This window comes from Elgaria multicarinata, chromosome 1, assembly GCF_023053635.1.
Source record: "Elgaria multicarinata webbii isolate HBS135686 ecotype San Diego chromosome 1, rElgMul1.1.pri, whole genome shotgun sequence".
Lineage (NCBI taxonomy): Eukaryota > Metazoa > Chordata > Lepidosauria > Squamata > Anguidae > Elgaria > Elgaria multicarinata.
In genome coordinates this window covers 15,029,149-15,048,062 of record NC_086171.1, presented here as the reverse complement: position 1 = coordinate 15,048,062, position 18,914 = coordinate 15,029,149, and the positions used below count along the sequence as shown (strand labels likewise).

The 18,914-nt window shown below is 41.7% G+C and overlaps 1 protein-coding gene across 1 annotated transcript in view; it reads left to right on the top strand.

Moving 5' to 3' along the window:
* Positions 1-1,702: 1,702 nt before the first annotated feature.
* AGMO (alkylglycerol monooxygenase) overlaps positions 1,703-18,914 on the top strand; it is a 148,908-nt gene continuing 131,696 nt past the window's right edge. Inside the window, exons 1-2 of the mRNA XM_063123615.1 lie at positions 1,703-2,012; positions 5,038-5,168. Of these exons, the coding sequence (XP_062979685.1) occupies positions 1,770-2,012; positions 5,038-5,168 (374 nt within the window). The 5' untranslated portion in view covers positions 1,703-1,769. The remainder of the gene's footprint in view (positions 2,013-5,037; positions 5,169-18,914) is intronic.

Below are 18,914 nucleotides of genomic sequence, written 5' to 3'. Positions count from 1 at the left end.
CATGCATAAATGCTTTGTTTATCATTGGTTACTGTATTGCAAAACTGTATTATGATTGGTTTATTATATGAGGAAGTTCTGTTGTTGCTTCTGAGGATGTTACCCTATAAGTATCTTAGCTTTGCCTGCAACTAGTGGGCAGATCCTCTAGGGTTTGCCACCTTGCAGCACTGCAGGCTGCTCGTAATAAAACTTTTCCAAGATGAGAGAAATTGTGTCTTGAGAGTCTTTGACCGCCACTCAGCGAACCAAGGGAACCTGCCCTTTCGGGTTCCTCCACAACACAAAGTGAAACAGAGAGAAAATTACATATTATGTTAGTCATTAAGTTCCTTTTTCTTTGAAAAAAAAATGACATAAAAGCATATCCATTCACCATAACCATGAATTAAAAGGGGGGAAAGACATGGCACTTCTGTTTCAAATATATACATTAATATAAGCTATCCATATATCTAAAATGCATTCAAAGAAAATTGATGGTTGTAGGATATAGCTCATATGCAGCAGCAGTAAGATCTTCAGACCACTGAATAATTGGTGGGGGCAGGGAGTGTTAATCTTTCCAGGCTTGAAATATAAGTCACTTTTCAATTATAAGGACTTTCAAAGTCCAATTTTGTGGCCCATCTGTTAATTCTCGTATCACTGGAATATAATTTAAAAGCATACAGCTATCTGCAATTATCACAGATTTTTCAAGAACAAAAGGTATATAAGCAATGACTTCCAACCAGAAAGCTCACATGGTATAACTCAAGATGACACCCTCCCCTGCGACCACTGACCACCCAGAGCCTGGCAGGTTCAGAGGCAAATTCTATTTTATTCCTGTAGTTCATGAGGGCGTTATGATTTGAGTTTAAAATGCAAAACTGCACATGCACAGAGTTTTTTTTAAACAATTGCTTTTTTAAACAATGTTTTTTAACATTGTTTTTTAAACAATGCTATTGTTTAAAAAACAATAGCATTGGCGAACAGTTTTGTTGTTGTTCTAACAGACCACAAATGTAGAAGCAATTGTAAAGCCTGAAATGGTGGTGGTGGTGGTGGGGAGACTGGTTCACATGGAAGTAATACACAAAGGCATCTAAAGGGAATAAGAGGTCTTAACTCAGTCCTGTTTAACTTCGGAATCCACACCAATTGGGTCCAGGACACCCCACTAGGTAAAACAAGCTAAGTCCAAGCAAGCAAACTTTACCACAGATTCAACAGTGGTTCACTTAACATGACATCTATAAATTTGCTTTCTAACAGTTAACTTCTGAATCCAATAAATTTTGAAGGGCCAAATAGTGGGGGATACAGGGGTGGGGTACGACGACACATAAGACCATCATACGCTATATGATGGCTATATGCTACCTCCAGTATTGGAGGCAGGAAGCCTATGTGCACCAGTTGCTGGGGAACATGGGCAAGAGGGTGCTGTTGCACCTGTGCCCTGGCCGACAGCTGCTTGACCAGAACAGAATCCTGGACTAGATGGAGCCTTGGTCAGATCCAGCATGGCTCTTCTTGCGTTCTCATGATATGCCATGAAGCTTTAAAATCAACTGTTTTGTTTTTCTTTAAGAACCCCCAAGAAGACGCAGAATGTGCCTCGGGCAGCGACCCTTGACCCAGTAGCAGCTCCTTCTATGGCTCACGGAGCCGGGTTCCTTCCCAGCGACCGGGAACCTTGCCCTTTTCACGCCCACAGGGTGCTGCGAGGTACGCGCGCCTCGTGTCAGCCTGGGGCACCACCCCGAAACTAAACCCACATGCCTGCTCCCGCGTTGAACTTTCCCCCAGCTGAGCGAGAGGCTGCCTTCCTGCTCTCCGTCAGCTGGCAGGGTCAGCTGCGCAAACCAACACTAAGCAGGCAAGCCATGGCCGCCGCCGCTGCTGCGGGGCCTCCGCGGCCTTTCTCCCTTTCCCTGCAGTTCCGCGGCATGTTTTACGCCGTCACTCCCAACGAGAGCTCTTTCCGCAGCGTCGAGGAGGTGCCCGAATACGTGGACCAGGTGAGAGCGCGCCACGAACTCGCCCACCAGCTGCCTGCCTGTTTTTCGCCAGAGGGGCCTTGCCGGGCTGCCCACCTGATCAGGGCGCCGTCCCGGGCAAGTTTAGACACAGAACCCAAAGACCTACAACTCCCAGCATGCACAGCCAAGATGGCTGGCGGGGGCATGCTGGGAGTTGTAGCGGTTTCGGTTTGTCTAAACATGCGCGGATTTAAGCCTTTAGAGTGGTAATTTAAAGAGCGGTGCTGAGCTTGGTAAAAACTGCACCGCTTCCCTCCTTGGACGAGTTAGTCTTATTTCGCATGTTCTTCCATCCAAACCCTGGTTTGCGCTGTATTGGTTCCAAGGAAAAACAGGGCATAATGCAACTCCCCTCCAGTCTACGGTGTATGCACACATTTATCTTGTTTATTACACATTTATCTACTCTTCCTCCCAGAGATTCGGGCAAAAGATTTATGATTTATATCCCGCCTCCCCCCCCCCCTTAACCTCTTGCAAGGAACTTAAGGGGGCTCATGTGGTCGTCCTCTCCATTGTCTATCCTCTCGCATCAACCCAGTGAGGTAAGGTAGTCTGGAAAAAGTGACTCAACCCCAAAATCACCCAGTTGAAAAGGAGCCATCCCTTTAGATAACCGGGAACGGTATGGGACTTGTATAGTTTATTCTGTGTTCTAGACCTTATTCCCAGGTAAGTGTGCAATCCTATGCATACTTACCTGGGAATAACGCCTATTGATCCCAGGCTTATTTCTGAATTGGCACATCTAGGATTGTGCTGTTTTCCAGTGGAAAAAGAAGCACATTTCACATCCAGCTAGTCTATAGGTACATGTCTAAAAGTCTCCAGCGCAATTTCTGGCATCTCCATCTAAAGGTCTCTAGAATAATAGGGCTGTAAATATTCCCAGTGTGAGATTTTGGATAGCTCCTGTGTCGCCAGTCAGGTTAGACCAGCTCTCTTCAACCTGGTGCTCTCCAGATGTTTGAGATTTCAACTCCCATCAGGAATAATAGGAATCAGGAATGCTGGGAGTTGTCGTTTAAAACATCTGGAGAATGACAGGCTAGGGAAGGCTGGATTAAAAAATAGTGGTCTATGGATCAGCGGCATGACACGATATAATGACAGCTACATGTATATGCTCTGCTTTTTCAGAGTTCTGGGTTACTAGAAAAAGGACTCATTGCATCGAATGTGTGAAGGTTTGGAGTGGGATTTTGTATGATCCTGTCCCCACCCAATGCAATAAGTATTAGAATTAATCTTGGAGCTGGGAGTTCAATTTCCACCTATCCAATGGACCTGCTGTAGAAAAAGATGTCTGAGTCCACTCTGCCTTATCAATACAGCTTACACTATGGAATAATGCAACTGGGCCCCAACAGTTGTCAAAACAGTTATAAACCTTTTTTTTTTTAATTTTATTTTTTATTGCATTTTTCCTGCAAGGAACCCAAGGCGGCATACATAATCCTCCTCCACCTCTCCACTTTATCCTCACAACAACCCTGTGAGGTGGGTTGGGCTGAGAGTCTGCGACTGGGCCAAAGTCACCCAGTGGGTTTCCATGGCTGAGTGGGGACTAGAACCCAGATCTCCCGACTCCCAGTCCAACACGTTAGCCACTACACCACACTGTCTCCTACTACACCACACTGGCTCCTTTAAAGCAGTAGTGTAGACCCACCCCTGGAGAAAGGGCAAGCTTTTTCAATGAAACAATGGGAAATTTATTCTAGGTCCACCCAAGCTTCTTATCACTGTCCTCTTTCAAAATGGCCTTTTTTATATGAGGTGTTACCGCCTCTTCCTCCCCCCCCCACCTGCCATTTCATGTACATTGATGGTGCTATATAAATAAATAATAATAATAATGGGCTGATAAGTAAAATGCGATACTTCTGTTGGCTTGAATGTGCATTTGATTTAAAAATGGCATTCTTCTGCATCCCGTTGTGCATCAACAACATTCACAATATATTTATTTTAACTTTAAGAGTGTAGAAACCATAGCTTTATCAAAAATAGATAGCAATGAAGTATACATTTTAAAAGAAAAGAAAAGATTGAGCTACATGAAATCCTAAACAGTACAATAAAATTGGCAGGAATAAACCTGTAGAAAGTATAAATGCAGTGATTTAAAATGCCTGGACCTTCTCTTTTGTACATGCAGAATGTACATTTCTTATAGGTGGACTATAGAAAAGGGCATCCTCTGGTGACCATAATGTATGGGCAGGTTGATATGGGAGGAGGTGTACCTTCAGATATTTGGGACCCAAGCTATCTAGCGCCAGTGTGTTGAACTGGGTTCAGTAACAAATAGAAAGCCAATGTAGTCCCTTCAGAACTGATGTAACATGACTCTATCTAGAATCAGCCAGAATTCTAGCAGCTGAATGCTGTGCTAGTTGAAGCTTCCAAACCATTTTCAAGGACAGGGCCTCATATAACGCTTTACAGTAATCCATTGTCATATTTAAGTTATGAATGCTTTCACTCATACAGAGGTATCACTTGATCTCCTGATGACTCTTAGCTAAATGTGTGGAGTCTAAGCCACCTCCGCCACCCCCCCCCACCAGCCCCGGGAAAAAATCCAATTGGCATCAGTGGGTTTATTTTCCCTGCGCACTAGCAATGTGGAGGTGGGGAGGATTTAGACTTTGATTGTATGGGGGAGTAAAGACATAACCCCTTCTCCCATATAACTTAATCAAAAATAGATAGATACCTGCATCCTACGTATTTTGCAGAATGTCTGCTTTGGCTCTAAATCAGACTGAGTTGAATGGGACTTGCTCCTTAATAAGTGTGCACAGGATTGCACTGTCAACATCAATTGTAAAAAGGTGTAGTGTTTATCCAAGCTAGTGAAGATATGCAGATGACAAATTATAGGGGAATTAATGTAAGAATATGGGTACTGAAACCTAAATCGTTTTTGGAAAATGAAGGCAGAACATTTAGTATTGTTGACTGTCTATCTTATATTTGCCTTTCCACCTCATTTTAGGCAACTCCTTTGTTCGTTACCCTGATTCTTCTGGAGCTTGTTGTTAAGTGGGCTCAGAAGGGCCATTCATCAACTCGGGTGAATGATAGCATAGCGTGTGTCGCTGCAGGAGTCCTGTCTCGACTTCCAGAGTAAGTCCAGTCAGTTGTATGGCTTGGTTGATTCAGGGTTGGAGGTGGGGGGAGATCTCCACTGACAAATTTTGAATACAGGACTTCTTCTCAACTTTGATGAATGTGAAAAAGCTATTGAGACATGTGGTTAATAATATAGATGCAGCTTTAACAGGATCCAGTTTTCCACATCTATAGTTCAAACTGCGTGCCGAGTTTGCCTCTTTTCTCTCTCAAAATAATAGAAATCAGGCTCCTATATTGCAACTAATTGGCAAGAGGTTGAAAAAGAAACAAATGAAAGTAGTTCTTCACACAATACTTAACTGATCAAGCAAAATGAGGCCTTTGGTTTAATACAACCATTTGGCATTCATTTTGTAACTCAGTGGCATTTTGTAACTCAGTTACATTAACTTAAGGAAATTCATGGAAACAAAGTTTCCCATTTCCTCTTCCTCCCACTACAGCCATGAGAACGTAAGAAGTGCCATGCTGGATCAGACCAAGGATCCATCTAGTCCAGCACTCTGTTCACACAGTGGCCAACCAGCCATCGGCCAGGGATGAACAAGCAGGACATGGTGCAACAGCACCCTTCCACTCATGTTCCCCAGCAACTGGTGCACACAGGCTTATTGCCTCGAATACTGGAGCCATCTGTTCCATCCCCTCCACAAAAGCCTCTCTGGAGGGTGGGTGGGGACTCTTGAACAATATGAGATGCAGTATGGGACTGCTGTGGAGCAGAGAGTATGTGATGGGAAATGGGAAACTTCTGTGAACTTCATTAAGGGTGCAATCCCGTACACGCTTATCCTTGGAGTAATTTAGCTGGGTTTGTGATTGCATGGAAGAAAAGCAATGGATGCCCTGTGGTTGACGTCACCTCTGCTGACCTGCTCTCCCCCCTATGAGTTGCCATTGCATGCACTGTTTTCCTTAAAGCAGGAATACTCAACCTCTTTCAGCCTAAGGGCTTAATACAATTTTGGAGAATCTCTTGCAGGCCTAATTCCAGTGGTGGGCACGGCAAAGGCAAAAGGGGCAGGGGCAAAAGGGATGGACCCAAAGCATGAAAAAACCCATCATAATTTAGCTCAAAGCTCTTACTACCAGTAACTAAGCCTTAGGAGAGCAATTTCCTAGAATGGGACGGGGATGTTCGTTACCCTGATTCTTCTGGAGCTTGTTGTTAAGTGGGCTCAGAAGGGCCATTCATCAACTCGGGTGAATGATAGCATAGCGTGTGTCGCTGCAGGAGTCCTGTCTCGACTTCCAGAGTAAGTCCAGTCAGTTGTATGGCTTGGTTGATTCAGGGTTGGAGGTGGGGGGAGATCTCCACTGACAAATTTTGAATACAGGACTTCTTCTCAACTTTGATGAATGTGAAAAAGCTATTGAGACATGTGGTTAATAATATAGATGCAGCTTTAACAGGATCCAGTTTTCCACATCTATAGTTCAAACTGCGTGCCGAGTTTGCCTCTTTTCTCTCTCAAAATAATAGAAATCAGGCTCCTATATTGCAACTAATTGGCAAGAGGTTGAAAAAGAAACAAATGAAAGTAGTTCTTCACACAATACTTAACTGATCAAGCAAAATGAGGCCTTTGGTTTAATACAACCATTTGGCATTCATTTTGTAACTCAGTGGCATTTTGTAACTCAGTTACATTAACTTAAGGAAATTCATGGAAACAAAGTTTCCCATTTCCTCTTCCTCCCACTACAGCCATGAGAACGTAAGAAGTGCCATGCTGGATCAGACCAAGGATCCATCTAGTCCAGCACTCTGTTCACACAGTGGCCAACCAGCCATCGGCCAGGGATGAACAAGCAGGACATGGTGCAACAGCACCCTTCCACTCATGTTCCCCAGCAACTGGTGCACACAGGCTTATTGCCTCGAATACTGGAGCCATCTGTTCCATCCCCTCCACAAAAGCCTCTCTGGAGGGTGGGTGGGGACTCTTGAACAATATGAGATGCAGTATGGGACTGCTGTGGAGCAGAGAGTATGTGATGGGAAATGGGAAACTTCTGTGAACTTCATTAAGGGTGCAATCCCGTACACGCTTATCCTTGGAGTAATTTAGCTGGGTTTGTGATTGCATGGAAGAAAAGCAATGGATGCCCTGTGGTTGACGTCACCTCTGCTGACCTGCTCTCCCCCCTATGAGTTGCCATTGCATGCACTGTTTTCCTTAAAGCAGGAATACTCAACCTCTTTCAGCCTAAGGGCTTAATACAATTTTGGAGAATCTCTTGCAGGCCTAATTCCAGTGGTGGGCACGGCAAAGGCAAAAGGGGCAGGGGCAAAAGGGATGGACCCAAAGCATGAAAAAACCCATCATAATTTAGCTCAAAGCTCTTACTACCAGTAACTAAGCCTTAGGAGAGCAATTTCCTAGAATGGGACGGGGATGTGCAAAAGCCAGGAAATCACCAAATGATTGGCATTCAGGGGAAAGGGGGGTGCTCTGGGGGAACCCCAGAGGTTGGGTCCCTAGCCAGGCTGGATTGGCCCCTATGCAGGCCAGATTGGGCCTGTGTAGGGGTCTGGGGTTGTGCACCCCTGCCTTAAAGGTTGAGACATCAGAATGAAAGTTGGCGTCTACAATCAGGGCAACATGTGGCATTTCAACTATGAAACACAAACTCAGTGTGTGTTTTCCAGAGGGCTAGGAGCTTTATTGGTTCTACCTCTCTTTACTATTTCTGGGGGGCAAATATTGGGGGATAACTATCTTTATTATGCCCTTTTGGCAAACTTCCTTAGTTCGACTGACTGTCCATTATTAGAGTGATGAACTGGACAGACCTTTTGACATGTTTAAGCAAGGCAGCTATAATGTTTGGATGAACTACAAGTGACCTTAAGTATGCAATAGCATCAAAATGCATTACAGCTGGCTATGCAGTTATGGTAATGGTCTTATTGCTTTGTCTTATGGTCAGTTCTTAGTGTGTCGTGCACACGCTATTTCTGTTTGCTTCATTTTGAACTGGAAATGTTTCTGGCTATGAGACAAACGAATTAGAATAGATGATTGCTTTGCTGTGTGGGTAACCATAACGTTATTTGCTTAGACTGATTTTGGGCAGCTGAATCAGATATGACACCGTTGCAGTGCCTTAACAGTTTTCTCATCTAGGTGCTGGAATCTCTGTCCTGAAATCTAATTTGTAAAAGATTTTTGAATGTACAGGAACTCTGATTTGCCATGGTTCTACATTGTGCGGAGAGAAGAACCCCTCGATTCAGAAATTTGTTGCAAATATGAGGAGGGTGATAACAATGGCCACAGAGGGAGGGCAGAGATAGCATTCTTACACTTCATGTGTTGGTGTGAGTAAACTTCTGAACTCTTGATTAGAGCTCTAATTTACCTTACCTTCAAACCAGCAAACTATGGTTTGTGCTTGACCTCCAAACCAGAGTTTGATCCTCATTTGCAATGCTTGCCTGAAGAGCAAGCACAAACCATAGTTTGACCAATTCATCTAATTTCTACCTGTTACTAAGCAGTTGACCGAGCATTATTACATGTTTAAAATGAGTCATGGGCAGTAGGGGAAAAAAGCCCTAAACTAAACAGGGTTAGCAATTACATTTTTTTGTCCTCCAAAAGACGGATAGTTAAGTTATTTCCATTAAAGCTTCATTCAGCCCCTTTACAATAAATACATACTAAGGAAACCCAACAGAAACTGTTAAAATAATATTTCAGCACAGCTCACTGTATCAGGGAAAATTGCGGTGTAAATCATTAACAGCTGAGGGTTAGATTAACGCACTATTGATGATATCCTCTCCTAGGGACTAATTTTCGTTTTCTCAGCTAGCAGCAGAAGTTTGCCACTTCCTTTGAAAGCTTGTGATTAGTATTAAAAAGGTGAGTTGCAATGCATCAATCCTGTAGTTAGCAGATCTTCAGACATATAATAAGAAAGGTCTTTTTAGGTTCAGTGGAAGAATTTGTAGCCATGGATTTTAAGCATGAAACACAAATTTAAAAATCTCTTTAAACAGTGGCACTATTGAAAACCTTAAAAGGGAAGGAATATTTGGGCTGCTGCAATCTGAAGCACATTTCCTAGTGAGTGAGCCCCATTAAACATGGTGGGATTTACTTCTAAGTAAACATTCATAGGATTGCACTATTATTATTATTTTTTAAAAAAATATTTTTATTGTGTTTTACAAAATGCAATATCATACAACACTTCCCACCCTCCCCACCCACCCTAGATTGAGTTACAAAGTACAAAGATCCAGAATCCCTCAGGAAGCATATTCAATTTTTGAAAATAAACAATATCAGGAGGAGGGCTTTCTCCGCTGTGGCACCCCAGTTGTGGAATGAGCTCCCCAGAGAGGTCCGCCTGGCGCCTACACTGTACTCCTTTCGTCGCCAGCTGAAGACCTTTTTATTCTCTCAGTATTTTAACACTTAATTTTAACTTAAATTTAAATTTTACTGTTTTAACTCTGTATTTTAATCTTATATCAATTTTGCTGTGTGGTTTTATCCTGGTTGTGCTTTTTATACTGTATTTTGTATTTGTGCTTTTAACCTGTTGGTTGTTTAATTGTGGTTTTGATTTTTGTGAACTGCCCAGAGAGCTTCAGCTATTGGGCGGTATAAAAATGTAATAAATAAATAAATAAATAAATAAATATCAAATCATTTACAACAACCATAATGATTTATAATGTGCAGGTACTATCCGGCCATGTTCTGCCATATTAGTATATTCAATAAACAACCAAACAGCCACAAAGGAACTATACTTTCGTTGACCTCTCATGACCTGTAATTTATATGACAATTTTTCCATTATTGCTGGATTTTTCCACACCAATTTATACCACTCATTCAAATCTGTAAATTTGAAATCCTCCCAATGCAATGCTATTACTTTCCTGGCAGCAAACAAAACAGGAGAGATTAGCTCCTTATGCTTCGAATTCATATTTACTTCAAACAATTTCAATACACCCAGTTCCGAATCCATATGTACGTCAGTTTTTACAATCTGGGTAATTTCAGAAAACACTGCAGTCCAGAATTTTTGAGTCTCAGCACATTCCCACCACATGTGCTGATACGTGCCAACCATTTGGCAACCCCTCCAGCACATGGGAGAAGAAGTAGATTTAATGTATGCCAATTTTCTTGGAGTCAGATACCAACCACGTAATAGCTTCAGAGACGTTTCTCTTGTGTTAGCAGATGTAGATTTAAATGATGGTCTCACCCACATTTTAGTCCAAACTGTGTCATCAATAAAAGTGCCTAAATTTGCCTCCCACCAGCACATGCTGTAAGGCCATCACTGTTGCTTTCATCACAGAGCAATAATATCTTACGTATTACAATCCCTTTAACACAGTCTGTATTGTTATCCATTAGTTTCTCAAAACTAGTTAGGTACCGAACAGCCTGGTCCCTTACACCCTTGTTTATCTGCATCTTTCAGAAAAACTGGGTGAAAACGAAGGGGCAACAATGGTGAGACCCCTGGGGAAAGAACTGCAGACCTCCTAACCAATATATTAAACATAGAGTATGTGAGCCTATTCAAAATTCAATGAAGAGATTTCATAAATGGAGTAACTGTCAATTGAACTCCATCTACTTTAACATTCTCCAAAGCAAACCATTGTCTGTTGGGATCCTCTGAAATGAAGGAAACCAGATGTTGCAATTGACAGACCTCATAATAACAAAAATTAATTGGGGATGCCCCATCCTCCCCGATTTGTAAACTTAGGGCATGTCTACACCATCCATTTATCCCAGGGTCAGCTCGAGGTCGTCTCTGAGCATCCAAATGACGCACAGGGGATCCCGGGGTCAACTGGGGATGAACACTCACTTTCTCCGGGATGAAATGGACTACTTTTTTCCCATTTTTCCTGCAGTCCTGGGGCAACCCTGAGGACAGCAGGTTACGTGGTGTGAGCTCCTGGGTCCTCCCTCCTCCCCACGAGTAGCAGGGATCTTTAAATGGGCAATGAGCTGCACAGGGTGACTCTGTGCCCATCGGGGGGGGGGAGCAATTTCACCATCCCCAGGATGGCTGCCATGGTTTTTCGGCCTCGAGTTTTAAGGTTATTTTTTTTAACGCACTTTTCCAGAGGATCAGGGCTGCGCAATTGTGCAGCTGGCTCCTTCTTCTAAAAACAAAACAAAAAAACCACAGACCATGCCTGAATGTCCCTCTTGGCTTTTGGGATATCGTGCTGGTGTTTGGACGCTGGGGGAGGATCCCGGAAACCAAAAAGCCAGAGTTCCCTCCACCGTCCCTGAAGGCTCATTGGTATAGATGAGCCCTTATATGAAAAAATATTCCTCACTCGTGGTCTACCACCAAAAATAAATGCATTTAGCTGTCTCTGCCATGACAATAACTGGAAGTGGTAGAGTTCAAAATAAGAACAGTAATCAAGGAAAGGCCATCGTTTTTACAGCTGCCTTTCTATCCATGATGGATAGGGTCATCTTTCTCCATCTACATACATCTGAAGAAATCAATTTCCAGACGTACTATAATTTTGCATTGTATTATTTATTCAAATTCTTAGTAATTATTACATCTAGGTACCGACATTTAGAGTAGCTGACTGTTATCTCTAAGTATTTTGCTACTTCCGATTGTTCTTTTGGATGAATGTTATAAAATATTTTCTATAGCTGATTCTTAATCCAGCTACCTTCTGAAATTTAAATAGTTCAGGTTTCAGGAACTGCGATGCCTACTTGGTTGAGTGGTAGTAATTGTTAGATCATCTGCATATAAACCAAGTTTATACTCCTCTCCCACCACCTGCAACCCTGGGATTGCCCCATTCTGGCATAGTTTCTTTGCTAATAGTTCTATCACCAGTGCAAACAGGAGGGGAGAGACGGGGTACCCCTGCATTGTAAATTACTCATGACAATAAGGATGTCTGGATTTTGTGAAATCCGTCCTGCGTGTGTTTTGTGGATTGTCCAGTGTCGTTCGTTCTTGGGTCCATTCACAAGTGGATTTAGGCGGGGAGGGTCCCATTAGGAAGAAAAATATGCAAATAATTAAGAAAGTTCACATCAATTTATCTATGTTGGTATGTAACATTTAGCATGTTGTGCTCCATTCCATTTGACTTTCCCCCCATATATTTTTCAGCATGGCATATGTCTCAGCAGAAACTTACATATTTTCTTGAGAATGAATTTGCATAAACCTTGGGGAAGTAAAAATAAATAAATTTGAAATATAGACTCCACGCAGCCCAGGGAGGCCGATTTGCAGCGGATTCTGCAGGTCTTAGAAATCCGAACTCATTTTAGTCTGCCTTGAATTTCTCCAGCATTGCTACGATGACAATATAAGAGATATTTAAAATTGATGGAAATGTGAAGCATTAAGAAGTAGCTATATTTTAAAGAAAGACATCCATAATAGGGTAGATTTGATTTAAATAATGATTTAAATCACTACTCAGAAAGACTCGATTTAATCATGTGACCCCCCCCCCCAAAAAAGTGCACTCTTCCTCGCTATATTTTACACAACTGAGAGTTACCAAAGACTCATTCTTGCTGGTATAATCTTAATATTTACAACCAGATGAAGGTTTCATGTTTAGAATAGCAACTTTTCAGATTAGTTTTACAGTTATATTTTAAAAAATACTGATTTGGTTATACTATTAGAAACACATCATAGATAGATAATTATGAAAATATTGTGAGGTGAACTATCTCCAGTTTAATAGGTTAATCATTCATATTTGGACAATTTTTCTGCTGTACTTTATTGGAAGGAGAAAAATAATCTTACAGATACCTCTGGAAGAGCATGACATTGTGAATGGATTAATGGAATTCATTTACCCAAAAAATTAAACAACCTCATGCTACACAATTAAAAACTAATCCTTATTTCATGATGAATAACCTTTAGACTATAATGTATCTTAAATAGAAAACTATCTTTAGATAGAATTTTCCTCAAAAAGCATTTTACTAAAAAAAATCCAATTTAAATAAAAAATATATTTTAAAAAACAAAACAAAAACATATATTGATTTTTATCCACCCTGCATAAGAAAGAGAACTATGACTATGGTTGCAGTTATGGTATTTAGTTTTTAAAACCTTTTCTTTCTTTCTTTTTCCCCACACGTTCCTCATCAGATCTCATCATTAGAGGTGTTTCAGATACCTTATGGGCAATGAACATTCACAGCTCATGTGGGCTACTAAGTCATTTTTTCTAATTAGTACTGCCGGTGGAAGATTGGGAATCAGCCACACCTCTCTCATTTCTGCATGCTTCGCCATTCTCAGTATCATAGTAGATGAGCTCATCAGCTCCCAGTTAAGTTTGACTTGTGTGTTGACATTTGCAATTTGCAATCTTCCATTTTGCAAAAGGAATGGGCAATCGTGCATGGGTTTGTTGAGATTGTGCAACACTGCCCATGCAAGAAGGCAACTCGCATGTTCAGGTTCTTGTTTTTTGTTTGTTTGTTGCAAGGGAGATTATTAGAACCAGATCTTAGTAAGGTCAAACAGCTGAGAAGAAATATTACTTCCATGAATGGTGATCAGCCTGGACATGGAAACTCTAAACCAAAGGAAAAGGCCATTGAGTTTTGTTAAGAAGACATCACAGTGTTACCCCAGATACCTATGAACTGGGCTGCCCTTAATCCACCCTCCAAACTTTAATGGCCCTCGGTCCTCCAGTGAAGGTTGGTAGAGACCTTTTGTGACCTTTCTGTGAAGAAAGCCCTTAAGGACAGCTATCTCTTTTTTCCATACATCATGACTAGGAACCATGCTACATTAACACATAGTGACATATGCAGCACCATTCTTAAGAGAGATATGAAATGTCCAGCTGCCAGCTGCTGACTGAAGCAGCATGACATTTAAAGTAATAAACAAAAAAGAGGCTACCTCATCAAATAGCAAGTAACTCCCAACCTCCCAAATGGCTCTCACCCTTTACTGACTTTTGGGAAGGGATTCCACCCAACTCATCCACTGAAACCAACAAATGTTCCATTGATGGAATATAGGGTAGAGTCCAACTAAAGTCCTACTTAGAGTAGACCCATTGAAATGAATGGGACTTAAGTTAATCATGACTAACATGACCCATTCATTTCAATAGGGCTACTCTAAGTAGGACTTCAGATGGATTCTATCCATTCATATCAGCACTATCTATGAATTCTGCTTGTAGGTCCAAAGGTTGCAAATGACAGGTCTACCTAGGAGGGACTGAAGGTTGATTACTCAGGTTCCCATCAACTATCTTTGACTATAGATAAGTTATCAATGTTCCCTTCTTTAAGTAGAGGGTTGTCAAACTTATGAAATTCCTGCATGTACACAGTCCCACTCCCCAGCCGCTTGGCAAATTGCAAATAGTGCTTGCCAAAAGTCTTGAAATACTTGCTTTAAAAAATCAGAATACAAACCAAAGTATCCCACTCTTCCAGGAGCCAGATATAGATATCAGCTACAGTACAAGTATGTGCAATATTTCTTATATTGGTACGTTTCTTCTGTTAAAGCACCATACACATGAAATTAATTAAGAGAGAGAGATCGAGATCATTTTTGTAGGTTTTACTTTTTTTTTTTATTCCTTCTCTTACAGCCTGATCCTAAATTCCTATTTATTTCAAAGTAGTATACTTCCAAAGTAGAGTTTAGGATTGCAGCCATAATTAAGGTCCATAGTTTAGAGGGGCGGGGGCGAAATCAGCCAGCTTGTCAATATACTTTTGAATATAGGCTGTACACTTACATTTTAGTTAGTCAAGGCTACTGTAATGTTTTCCATTCAAAGTCTATGACATAGTTAATGAACACTTAATTTCCCCACCACCACCTATCCATTGCCTATAGAAATTGGCAAAATGCTGTTTGGATTTTTTATTAGCTGTGATTTTATATCTTTATGGTGTCAATAACCTTTGATTTTATCAGTTCATATTCATTTATTAAATGAAAATCATTTACAGTGCAGTCCTTTACATGACTACTCATTAGTAAGTCCCAGTGAGTTCAGTGGGGTTTACTTCCAGGTACGTGGGCATAGGATTGCATCCTTAACCTCTTAAATGAAGTTGCAAATTCTTGTTCAGGACACATTACCAGATTTGTGTGTATCAAATGTTGTTCTCATGTACTGGAAACCGATGAACTCTGGGCATTGCCTTCAACTTAGAATGTGCATGCTAGCTTCAAACAGCAATTCAAACAGAATATACATGCTGTATTCAAACAGTAAAAACTGTAAGTGTAGTTCTCAAAGGAGTAGGTGATACCTGTAAGTCCTGCTCTGAACAGTTGCTTTTGCATTTATTACACAGCTGATAGTAAATTATAGCATGTTTTGATTATGTAAATTCTGAGTTAGAATGCTAGCAAAGGCATTTTATAATTTTTAACCTGAATTTTAATTTACATTCGACAGTTTCCCCCCCTAAAGTTATATTGCATTGGATCATTTATTGGCATTAAGATGTATGGTATGGCATGTTCTTTTCCAATTAATAGATTAGTTCATGAAGGATGTATTTGCTAAATAAACAATATACTAAGCAAATTTTGAGTTCCACTAGATGGAGCAAAGGGGTAGCCATCCTTTGGCTTAGCAGTTTGAAATTCTGGAAATTTAGGAAATATGCTTCCCCATACAATAGTGCTATGCAACACAGTTTAAAATTGTAGTTGTGTGGAACTGCCTGGAGGGAGTTCAGAGAGGGGCAGCGAGGATGATCAGGGATCTGGAAGCACAGCCCTATGAGGAGAGACTGAAAGAACTGGGCATGTTTAACCTAGAGAAGAATGTCAAACCTAAGAATTTTAAGATGCTATGATTGTTATTTTAACATTGTATAGGTTTTATATGCTCTTTTAACTAATTTTATGTATTATATTTTATTTAGTGTTGTTCTCCACCTTGATCCAGAGGGAGAGGAGGGTAATAAATAAATAAATAATAATAATAAGACTGAGGGGAGACATGATAGCACTCTTGAAGTACTTCAAAGGTTACACAGAGGAGGGCCAGGAACTCTTCTCGATCACCTCAGACTGCAGAACATGGAATAAGGGGTTCAAGTTACAGGAAGCCAGATTTCGACTGGACATCAGGAAAAAACTTCCTGACTGTTAGAACAGTACAACAGTGGAGCCAATGACCTAGGGAGGTTGTGGGCTCTCCCACACTAGAGGCATTCAAGAGGCAGCTGGACAGCCACTTGTCAGGTATGCTTTAAGGTGGATTCCTGTATTGAGCAGGGTGTTGGACCCAATGGCCTTATGTAGGCCCCTTCCAACTCTACTATTCTATGATTCTATGAACGAGGTTTGAGAGACAGAACTGTGGCTTCATATTGGGAGGTGAAATGAATTTATAGGAGTATATCCCTTTTCTGTTTGTGAACCAGCATTAGGTAATTCATCATGAGCATCATCAGACAGGTAGATTTTAGCGTTTCCCTACCGTCACTGTGGCTCTTGCTGGTGTCCCACAATAGCGACAGCCTCTTGACGTGGGAAGAGAAAGAGGAAGCGGCAGTAACCACATGGCTCATTCAGGGGCCGTTTATATCACACCACTTTTCCTGCACACAGCAGGAAATGGCAGCACATTCCATTTAAAAAAAGAGAGGGAAAGGATGGATTAAAAGGGCTCTATTTTGTAACAGAAAAACAAGTGGGAGACGCACAGGAGGCGGACGTCATAAAACACCCGTCTGATGACTCTCCATGTGTCATTCCCAGGTTTTATTTGGATTACTTAAAGCTGAGATCCTGTGCATACCTCTATGGCAGTAAGCCCCATTTAACTTACTGGGTCTTGCTTCTGAGCAAACACGCACAGGGTTTGGCATTAAATGTATGAAACAACTCCAGCAAACTGTATGGTGGAGACTTACCAAACATCACTATCCCTCACCACTTCAGGCTATTTAGAGCAGGAGTGGGGAATGTGTGGCCCCCCAGATGTTCTTGGACTGCAACTTTCATCTGCTCTAGTCAGTATAGCCAATGGGGAGAGGTGGTGGTTGTTGCACTCCAGCCAGTTCTTTGTGTAATACTTGCAAAGTTCCAGAGGAAGTTTCTCTGGATTCAACCCAGTAGATCAGCTCACACGTAATGGCAAACTATCACTTGACATTATATAAGCAAGCCTTAGACATGTACATTCGCTCCTTCCTTTATCTTCTCTTCTCTCATACTCTGAATAGGTACTTCTCGTTCTCAGCAAACCGTAGACTCCTAATACAGCCAAATGGCTAATTATGCATTTGTTTGCTCTCCAGACCAGAAGTTGCAGACCAGCTTCAAACCATACCGTAGGTTGCTGTTCAGATGCAACGGCAAACTGTCCATAAACTCTGAGCAAAGGAGAGGGAGGTTGTAGCACATGAGTGCAAAGCTTGCTCATGTACGTCCATATTATGGTTTGGCATGTGTAAGGGCCCAGAGTTCAGTTTAGTTTTATTTCTATACAGATGATAACAGAAATGCAAAAATACAGTACATAGAATGATTGATTGCAAAACTAATTTTGCAACAAGGAGGTTGTAAATGCCTCCTTGAGAGAGGGAGTGGTACCGGCCTCTTTAAAAGAGGCGGTAATCAGACCACTCCTGAAAAAGCCAAACCTGTACTGGGAAGATTCTAAAATCTATAGGCCGGTGGCTAACATCCCCTTCCTGGGCAAGGTACTTGAGTGGGTGGTTGCACAACAACTCCAGGGACTCTTGAATGAAACAGATTATCTAGACCCATTTCAATCGGGTTTCAGGCCTTGTTTTGGAACGGAAACTGCCTTGGTCTCCCTGTGGATTGACCTCTGTCGGGAGAGAGACAAGGGGAGTGCGACCCTGTTGGTTCTCCAGGACCTCTCAGCGGCTTTCGATACCATCAACCATGGTATCCTTTTGGATAGGTTGTCTGAGCTGGGAGTGGGAGGTACTGTGTTGCAGTGGTTCCGCTCCTACTTGGATGGCCGATTCCAGAAGGTGGTGCTGGGGGATTATTGCTCTGTGCTGTGGCACTTACGCCACGGGGTTCCACAGGGCTCTATTTTATCCCCTATGCTGTTCAACATATACATGAAATCACTGGGGGAGGTTATCTGGAGATGTGGACTGAGATGTCATCAATATGCGGATGATACCCAGCTCTACCTTTCCTTTTCATCAAACCCAGGTGAGGCAGTGGCTGTTCTGAACCAGTACTTGGGCACAGTAATGGACTGGATGAGGGCTAACAAACTGAGACTCAATCCAGACAAGACAGAGGTACTGTTAGCGGGTGGTTCATCTGTCCGGCGAGGTGATGTTTGCCCTGTCCTGGACGGGGTTGCACTCTCCCTAAAGGATCGGGTCCGTAGTTTGGGGGTGCTCTTGGATTCAGAACTGTCACTGGAGGCACAGGTGAACTCAGTGACAAAGAGCACCTTTTATCAGCTTAGGCTGATATACCAACTGAGCCCTTATGTGGTTTTATCCTGGTTGTGCTTTTTAAATTGTTTTTTGTATTTGGGTTTTTAGATTGTTGGATATTTTATTATGTTTTTAATGGTTTTATTTTTTGTGAACCACCCAGAGAGCTTCGGCTATTGGGCGGTATAAAAAGGTAATAAATAAATAAATAAATAAATAATTACAGATTGTTACAATGGGCAAGAGGTGGGTCAGCCAAAATTAATTGTTACAAGAATCATGG